The 9,737-nt window shown below is 37.7% G+C and overlaps 2 protein-coding genes across 2 annotated transcripts; both read left to right on the top strand.

Annotated features, from left to right (window-relative positions):
* Positions 606-4,067, top strand: LOC18779184 (probable leucine-rich repeat receptor-like protein kinase At1g35710). Its single transcript, XM_007214088.2, has one exon. It carries the CDS (start codon positions 947-949, stop codon positions 3,920-3,922), a length of 2,976 nt encoding a protein of 991 aa, XP_007214150.2. The 5' UTR covers positions 606-946; the 3' UTR covers positions 3,923-4,067.
* Positions 6,795-9,737, top strand: LOC18780881 (receptor-like protein 12). Its single transcript, XM_020561733.1, has one exon. The coding sequence runs from the start codon at positions 6,795-6,797 to the stop codon at positions 9,735-9,737; it is 2,943 nt and encodes a 980-aa protein (XP_020417322.1).

Raw genomic sequence — 9,737 nt, forward strand, 5'->3', positions numbered from 1 at the left:
CATGTATATAGTCGGATATATATATATATAACCCAAAAAAAGAAGAATGTAAATGGATAAAATACAATTTTTAAGTTGCATACAATAAATAAATAAACCATTTTCTAAGTCGCAACGAAGGCCAAAATTGAAAGATATAAAATTCAAAAAAACATATTTAAAAGAAAGTCTAGGAATTAGTATTTTTAAAAAAACACATTAGTACATATATTAACATCATGAAACATCTAAATAGTTCATCTCCTACCAAACCATACTGTATTAAAGCATGCCTTCCGTGCCCGATGACCCCCAAGTCAAAGCCATCATGCATCCACAGATTAGTCTCTGAGACAGTGGGAGACCAATGTTTCCCCACCCCCATTGTGGTCCACTAGTGCATCAACCCTTATCTCTTGATTTACTTTCCGGGTCAATACCCTTTGATTTGATATCATTATTTTTGTCCTCAAAGTGGAAAAGTTGTACCTCTCTAGACCAGTGTTTGTTCTATCACTATCATGTAATTTGCAATGTACTTGCAGGCTATTAAATAAATCACTGAAGATGCCAACTTCGCCTTCTTTTTTTCTCTCTTTTAAATATTTTCATAAATTTTCCACCAAGAACACAAGTTGTCACATGTGAAGAATGCAGTGTGTTTGGTGATCACGCCAAGGGCACAGTCAACAATTTTGTTAAAATAGTCAATATCGGAACACCAAAGAGGAAAACGCAGAGGAAAGAGACCAACTTGAACTCCCTTTTTTTCCTTGGTGAATCTTCCTCACAGGGTTTTGTTAGTTTTGTTTATGCCTACTTGCCAATCTAGCCAACTTGTAAAATGGGTTGAATACTTGGAATCTGGATGGCAATGATTTAGATATTAATTGTATACTTTCATAACCTCCTATAAGTATAGTTTTCTGCTCAGTTGCCATCTGCACCACAGCAAAGAAAATTTTGTATGAAAATGTATAGCTTTGCAAACTCATTCAGTTCTAACTTTCACCTCAACATTGCCCACTATTTCCTTCTTTTCTTTTTGGCCTCTTTATTTCCACACACTAGTAAACTCTGTTTTGGTGATGCACTTCCAAGTGTGACACCATGCATGGACGAAGAGAGACGTGCGCTTCTCGCCTTTAAACAAGATCTTATTGATCCTTCTGGGAGGCTTTCTTCTTGGGCAGGTCAACACTGCTGTCAATGGAAAGGAATTTCATGCAACAACAAAACAGGTCATGTCGAAATGATGAATCTGCGGAACACTTATACGTATACGCTGTCTGTTTTTGATGCAGAGTGGGATGAGATGGAGCACTCTTCTTTGGGGGGTAAGATAAATCCTTCTTTGCTTAGCCTGAAACATTTGAATTACCTAGACCTAAGCCGGAATGATTTTCATGGGATTCCCATTCCCAAATTCTTTGGTCAGCTTAAAAGTTTGAGGTATCTCAATCTCTCTTATGCTTCATTTGGAGGAGAGATTCCACCTCAGCTTGGAAACCTCTCAAACTTAAACTATCTTGACCTCAGTGAAGAGTCTGACTACTCTTTACTTGAACTTCCTTCCAACAACTTGAATTGGCTTTCCAATCTCTCTTCCCTAAAATACCTCAATCTTGAAGGACTGGGCCTCAACAAAACAGGGGAAAGTTGGCTACATGCTGTTAACATGCTTCCTTCCCTACTAGAGCTACACTTACCAGCATGCCAGATTGAAAGCCTTCCCCTCTCCCTAGGAAATATTAGCCTCAAATCACTTTTGATCCTTGACATGTCATATAATGAGTTGAAGTTTCCATTTCCTGAATGGCTTTTGAATCTAGCTAACCTCAGAAAACTTGATCTAAGGGGGAATTCTTTCAGTGGTGCCTTTCCCCTTGAACTTGGAAGGCTCAAATCATTGGAACATCTTGAATTATCTTTCAATGCACTTGAAGGTCAAATTCCCAAACTGGCTGGAAATTTTTGTAAGCTAAAGATCTTGAATCTTGCTAGCAACAAATTTGATGGGGGGATTCAAGACCTTTTGGGTGGTTTAACAAGTTGTCTTAACACAAATTTAGAGTCATTAGATTTGTCGTCTAATATGTTGCAAAGAGAATTGCCTGCCTCCTTGGGGATGCTACACAATTTGCAGTATTTTAGTCTCTACAATAATGAAATGAACGGGTCCATTCCTGAAAGCTTGGGGCAACTCTCTCAGCTAACTCACCTAGATTTATCTTTAAATTCATGGGGAGGGTCTTTAACTGAAGCCCATTTCACAAATCTCACAGGACTGAAATACTTTGCATTAGGCAAAGTCACCCCATACCCTACTCTACCTATTCCTCTCATTTTCAATGTGTCTTATGAGTGGGTTCCTCCTTTCATGCTTCACACAATCAACATTGGTAACTGTCATATAGGTCCTACCTTTGGAGCATGGCTTCAGTCTCAAACTGAACTAGCCTTTGTCAAACTTCATGGTGCTGGAATCTCAGGTGCCATACCAGAGGACTGGTTCTCTAAAATATCTTCCAAAGTTTATTATTTGGATTTGTCTTACAACCAAATCACTGGAAACCTTCCATTGCAATTGAAATTTCCAAATGCTCTGATTTTGGATTTGAGTCATAATCAAATTCATGGCCCCTTCCCACTTTGGTCCAGTGACAATGCGATCCGTCTTGAGCTTGAAACCAATTCATTTTTTGGGCCAATTCCAATGAATTTGGACCAACGATTTCCACAATTGTTGGCACTGTATCTTTCTGAGAACCATTTTAATGGTACTATTCCACTCTCTATTTGCAACCTCAAAAACTTGCTAGTCCTTTCTCTGAGAAGCAATGAGCTGTCAGGAAAATTTCCTCAAGCATGGAGTCTGTTGCAGGAAATATGGGTTATAGATGTTGCATACAACAATCTCTCAGGCAAGCTTCCGAATTCAATTGGTGTCCCGGGGTCACTTTTTATGTTGAAGGTCAACAACAATAATTTGGATGGTGAAATTCCACTTTCCTTGCAAAATTGCACTTCATTGAGGCACATTGATCTTGCAAATAATAGATTCACTGGCACCATACCTTCATGGATAGGATCAAATGTGCCCCTGGTGTCGATCTTACGACTGCGATCGAATTTCTTTACTGGACATATCCCCCAACAGCTGTGCAATCTTGGCTACCTTCACATCCTAGACCTTGCTCACAACAACTTTTCAGGAACCATCCCCAAGTGTTTGAATCATCTGAGTGCTTTAACGCATGGCAATTTCAGTGCCTATGACTTATATTCATATTATGACCAGCAAACATCAGTGGTGAAAGTAACAGAACTCGAATATCAGGCGCAGACTTTGATGTTGGTTAAAAGCATTGATCTTTCATCGAATAGCCTTGAAGGTGAAATCCCTGAAGAAATATGCAGCCTCCTCCTGTTGCACAGCTTGAACTTATCGAAGAACCAACTAAGTGGAAATATTCCCTCAAACATTGGAAGCTTGCAGTTGCTCGAAGTTCTTGATCTCTCACGCAACCGCCTTTCAGGCTGGATTCCTCAAAGTCTTTCATCTTCCACCTTCCTGTCTCACCTGAACTTGTCCTATAACAACTTGACTGGTAGAATTCCGTTGGGAAACCAACTCCAAACCCTCACGGATCCATTCATTTATATGGGTAACCCATTATTGTGTGGGGTTCCTCTGTCAACTAAGTGTTCCGAAGATGATCACACTCCTACAGAAGACAATGATCATGAAGATACAAATGATAAGTTGTGGTTCTATATTAGCATGGCACTCGGCTTTATCGTAGGATTTTGGGGTGTTTGTGGCACCTTACTTGTGAAGAAGGCATGGAGATATGCTTATTTTCGATGGTTTGATGACATCAAGGATAAGGTGATGCTAGCAATTGCATTGAAAATGGCTCGTACTCAAAGGAAATTTTGATTGGAATAGAAATATGGAACCAAGTGCTTGAATTCACAACACTTGAGCAAGTATGAAATTCATGTACCATATGAAGTTTTCCCCTGTATGCTCTTGTTTTGATTACTTAGAATAATACGGAACCCACCGTTCATTTCAAGTACTATTTCTTTTTTCTATAAGGCTTTCATTTCAACTCCACTAGTATGGAGTTCAGTCAGTTATTGTGCTAATCAGTGGCCATCTAGGGTTTGGGTTGAATTAAACTTTTGGGGTGCATTTGGTGGGTTGTTTGTAGTGGACTTTGTATATATACCATTTGGCCCAACCCAACTGACCACTTTCTCCGAAATGGAATTACAATTGGCGTGGAGTTACAGTTAACATGAAGATAGACTAGTTCAGAGCTGTGCTCTAATTAGTCAACAATTGCATTTTAACACCAACTGCCTGATTTGACTTGAAAACTTGAAAAATAGGGTGAGGACCTGGAAACGGTGATGGACTCAAGTTCTTCACCTATGAACAAGGCATCCAACGAGGTGCAGTGATTTGCAACAAGTATATTCTAATGAGTATCAATACTTAGAGCAAGTCCAACGGGCCAGCCGAGCCCGAGGCTAGGGGGGAAAAAAAAAAAAAATTCGTTCCAGCGGCCAGCCCAAGCCCGGGGGGTTTGTGGGTCCCACCAACTCGGGCCAGCCCGAATGCGAGTTCAGCCCGCGTTGAAGTCCGCGAGCGCTGACGTTAGCGCGATCTAGTTCAAATTTTTTTTACCATTGGCGCGTGTGCCACGTGTCGCGCCCCCAGCCCTCCGATCAACATATCCGAATCCAATCCAACGGCTGGCATTTTTTGGGCAATAAAATTATGAAAAAAAATCGAATTTTTTTAAAAAAATTCAGATTTTTTTTTTCTTTCTATAAATACCTATCAATACCCTTCACTTTCAACACCAATCCTCATACATTTCATTATACTTCTACTATTATTCACTCTTTACTCAACATTTTCCTCTTTTGTATTTTGATTTCATATTTTTATGCACACATATCAAATCATAATTTGCAAAAAAAATTGAGTCCTTGAAAAATATATGAGGGTTAATTTCATGTTAAAGAGATAGAAGAAACAAGTTCTAGAGTCTAGGCTCAACGGTACTCTGGTTTTTCTAAACTTCATTTATATATTTTTATTTGTGTAATTATTTTATTACTTAAATTTGGTATTTATTTGCATAAAGTCATTTATTAATTGTTTTAGAATATAACAATTAACACAGTTTTCACAACATATATTCCTTTAACACTTATCACCTGGTTTACCATATCCGTCAGTGGCTTAACACAAACTAAATACATCAACTAAGGAATACCAAGTTCGTATATATGTATTTATTTATCAGTCACTAGCTCCACAGAGCTTAACACTTTACTGTATTGGTCAGCATGATGAATTTGACATCAAGATTTTTGATATATTATTTTGACATATCTCTTTCATCCTTTAAATTCATGTAGAATTGGCGTTTGTAGCAACTTTAATCTTTAATCATGTCCACGTGACAATTTGATATATTGGCTCGAGATGCTCTAACCATCTCCAAAAAAGATGTGAAATCTAATGTGGCATTTTTAACGGATAAAAATAACAGTTGAAATTTACTCTAACTGAACTGCTATAATCTATGTGGAATGGCGTATGAAGCCTCTGCAGTCAAAATTGCTGTCAAATGCGGGAGACGTCTTTCGATTATTTTATTATTTCTTTGCTCATCTGGTTGTGGCTTAATCCTTTCATTAATACTTATCTATATTTTTTTTCTTCTTGTTATTACTTTATATATCTGCTGTCATTATATGCTTTAAGTATTATTTTTCTTTTTAATTATTTTCCTTTTTTACCATCACTTGACACTACAATATTATTGAATTTTTTACCGTTGAAAATTTATGTTGATTTTTTTGTGTTCTTTTCATCAACCAACGTGGAGATGGATGATTTTTTTTTTTGTTTAATCTATATATATAAAGCAAAAGGCAGAGAATGGTGAAACATTCAAAATACCAGAAAATGCCCTTGGTTAATGCAAACATTAAGAATTAAAATTATTAATTAAATGAGGATAATATGGTAAATTCACAATTTTTCATATTAAAAAAATTAAAATTAAAAGAAAATTCAGATAATGGATCCTATTTTTATGGAACACAACTATCCATTATCTTTTTTAATTCTAAAATAAATTTAAATTTTTTTAAAAAAAGCCTCTCGCAGGCGCAGAAGCGCGTGCAGAGATGCTAGTTATATTTATGTTACATTTTATAATTAATTTCTAAGTATTTTAACTTGATTAATGAATTACTCTTAAAATTAAAATATAAAAAAAAATGGCCTTTTAAGATAAAAAGACAGGTAAAGGGGAACATTCGAGAGGTAGAGAGGAAATAGAGAAGTTTCAATTTTCCAAGTAGTGCATTGAACATGGATGCTATCAATTAAACCACTGTTTTATTAAACATTTATATTTGTCAAGATTATATAAAATAATAATAATAATAATAATAATAATAATAAAAACCAGAAATGAATCTAGTTCCAATTGGCACAAAATTAAACCATAAAAAATTAATGTGTTTGCTAATAGACTCTGGAGACCCTTCAAATTCAAGGTCTCCACGGCATCACCCGTCAAAGCCTTGCTGCCCGCCAAAAAGGAATACAGAATCCACACCAAATGTCAACGCGTGAAACATGAGATGAAAAATGCATTTCACTCCATCTGGCTGACGATCTGGACCTGGAATCTTTACACACTCCTAGCCTTCTATAAATAAATGTATGAATTCACTTACTGTGTGTTCATCAAACTTGAGAAAACTTGATTCCTACGATGGATATCTATCGCCTCAATATTTCTCACTATTTCCTCCTTCTGTTCTGCTTATTTGGTAATATCGGACTTGCAAGCACTAATGTGAAGTCAATATGCATCGAGGAAGAAAGGCAAGCACTTGTGAGCTTTAAACAAGATCTGAAGGATCCGTCTGGTAGGCTTTCTTCTTGGGTAGGTCATGACTGCTGCCAGTGGGAAGGGATTTCATGCAACAACCGCACCGGTCATGTTGCCAAGATGGATCTCCGCAGTTCGTATCCATATCCCCGACAGCCGGATGAGGAGTGGGGCTCTTCTTTGGGGGGTAAGATAAATCCTTCTTTGCTTAGCTTGAAACACTTATATTACCTGGATTTAAGTTTGAATAATTTTCAAGGGATCCCCATTCCTAAGTTCTTTGGGGAACTTAAAAGTCTTAGGTATCTTAATATCTCATTTGCATGGTTTGGGGGAGAGATTCCCCCTTCTCTTGGTAACTTGTCAAACTTGAACTATCTTGACCTCTCTTCCTCTTATTATGTTTCCAAAAACTTGAATTGGCTCTCTCATCTCTCTTCCCTAAAATACCTCAATCTCAATAGAGTGAATCTTAGCAGCACTACAGGAGTTACAAATTGGATGCACCATTTTAACATGCTTCCTTCCTTACTGGAGTTACACTTATCTGGTTGCGGGATAGAAAGTCTTCCACTCTCACTAGGGAGGATTAACTTCACCTCACTTTCGGTCCTTGATATGTCACAAAATGATTTCAACACTTCCTCATTTCCCAGCTGGCTTTTCAATCTTACTAGCCTCAGAAAACTTGATCTACAATGGAATTCCTTCAATAGTCCTCTTCCAACAGAACTTGCAAGCCTCAAATTTCTAGAATACCTAGATTTGTCTAATTCAGGCGTCAAAGGTCAAATTGCCAGAGTCAGTGGAAACTTGTGCAAGCTAAAGGTGTTACGTCTTGGGGGGAACGATTTTCATGGTGAGGGAATGGAAGAGTTTTGGAGGGCTTTGTCAAATTGTCCAAATAATACAATATTGGAGTTAGATTTGTCTGGTTGTGGACTGGAAAGCGAATTGGCGGCCGAGTTAGGAATGTTAACAAATTTGCAATTTCTTTACCTCAGCAGCAACAAGTTGTGGGGATCAATTCCAGAATCTATTGGAAGCTTATTGTCCTTGAAATACTTGGACCTCTCTGATAATCATATGAACGGGTCTATTCCAGAAGGTCTGGGAAAACTCTCTGAGCTAGAAGTACTAGATCTAGGTGAGAATTCATGGGAAGGCGTTCTAACGGAAGCCCATTTCATAAATCTCACAAGATTAAAAGCTATTTCCATATTCAACTATGATCCCATTTCCCTCATTTTCAACATCACTTATGATTGGGTTCCTCCTTTTAAGCTCCGTTCGATTGACATTAGACATTGCAAAGTTGGACCTGCTTTTGGGGTATGGCTTCAATCTCAGACTGAACTACAAATTATCACCCTGAGTAGCACTGAAATATCAGATTCTATACCAGAGGAATGGTTGTTGAAGCTATCTTCCCAACTCACATACCTGAATTTATCTCACAACCAATTCCGAGGAAGGCTTCCATCAATTGAATTGAGATTTCCGTATTTGCATTCTATAAGTTTGGATCATAATAAATTTGAGGGACCACTCCCACTTTGGTCCACTAATGCCACCATCCTTGATCTCGAAAATAATTTATTTTCAGGGCCAATTCCCTCGAATTTGGACAAGCTGATGCCCCAATTGCAAGAACTATATCTTTCAGAGAATCATTTAAATGGTACTATTCCACCTTGTATTTGCAACATGCATGACTTTGCAGTTCTTTCCGTCAGGAGCAATCATTTTTCTGGAGAATTCCTAAATGCATGCAGTCCGAAGAGCGTCATAAGCATTGTAGATGTTGCCTACAACAATCTTTCTGGTAATATGCCCAGTTCATTAGGGGAGTTAAGTAATCTTCAAATATTAATGTTGAACAACAACAATTTTGGCGGTAAGATTCCCAATTCATTGCAAAATTGCCCTATTTTGAAGAGTATCGATCTTGGAGGCAACAAGTTATCTGGGAACATACCTTCTTGGATAGGAGGATCAAATGGATCCATGTTGTACATGCTACAATTGCGAAACAACTTTTTCAGTGGACATATTCCTCGACAATTATGCAATCTTGGCTACCTTCGCATCCTCGACCTTAGCCACAACAACTTTTCAGGAACTATTCCCAATTGTTTGAATAATTTGACTTCTCTTCTGCTTAATGTTTCCGTTACTCCCCCTCGTTTCTATACTCAACAAGCCACGTTGACATTAAAAGGACAACAACTTGTATATAACACGACTCTACTGCTGGTAAAGAGCATTGATCTTTCATCAAATAATTTACAAGGTGAAATTCCTCAAGAGATAAGTAGCCTCATTCTATTGGGTACTCTGAACTTGTCGATGAATCAATTCACTGGTAAGATCCCCACCAAGATTGGAAATATGTATTGGCTTGAAACTCTTGATTTCTCACACAACCATCTTTCAGGACAGATTCCTCAAACCCTTTCATCTTTAACATTTTTGTCCCACTTGAATTTGTCTTATAACAACTTGGTGGGACGAATTCCTTGGGGCAACCAACTTCAAACGCTCACAGATTCATCCATTTATGTCGGCAATCCGTCACTCTGTGGGTTTCCTCTTTCAACTAAGTGCCCTGGAGATAACACTTTTACTACTACAGATGCAAAACACATCAATGATGATGGAAATGATGAGTTGTGGTTCTATGTGAGCATGGTACTTGGCTTTCTCGTAGGCTTTTGGAGTGTTTGCGGCACATTAATTGTGAAGAAATCATGGAGGTATGCTTATTTTCGATTATTTGATGACATCAAAAATAAGGTAACAGTAGCAATTGTGGCTCTTTAA

The sequence above is a fragment of the Prunus persica genome, chromosome G4 (assembly GCF_000346465.2).
Source record: "Prunus persica cultivar Lovell chromosome G4, Prunus_persica_NCBIv2, whole genome shotgun sequence".
NCBI classification, from domain to species: Eukaryota; Viridiplantae; Streptophyta; class Magnoliopsida; order Rosales; family Rosaceae; genus Prunus; species Prunus persica.

Bases quoted from the DNA above. Each gene is read 5' to 3' on its own strand.
- LOC18779184 (XM_007214088.2), top strand. From the start codon at position 947: ATGAAAATGTATAGCTTTGCAAACTCATTCAGTTCTAACTTTCACCTC.
- LOC18780881 (XM_020561733.1), top strand. From the start codon at position 6,795: ATGGATATCTATCGCCTCAATATTTCTCACTATTTCCTCCTTCTGTTC.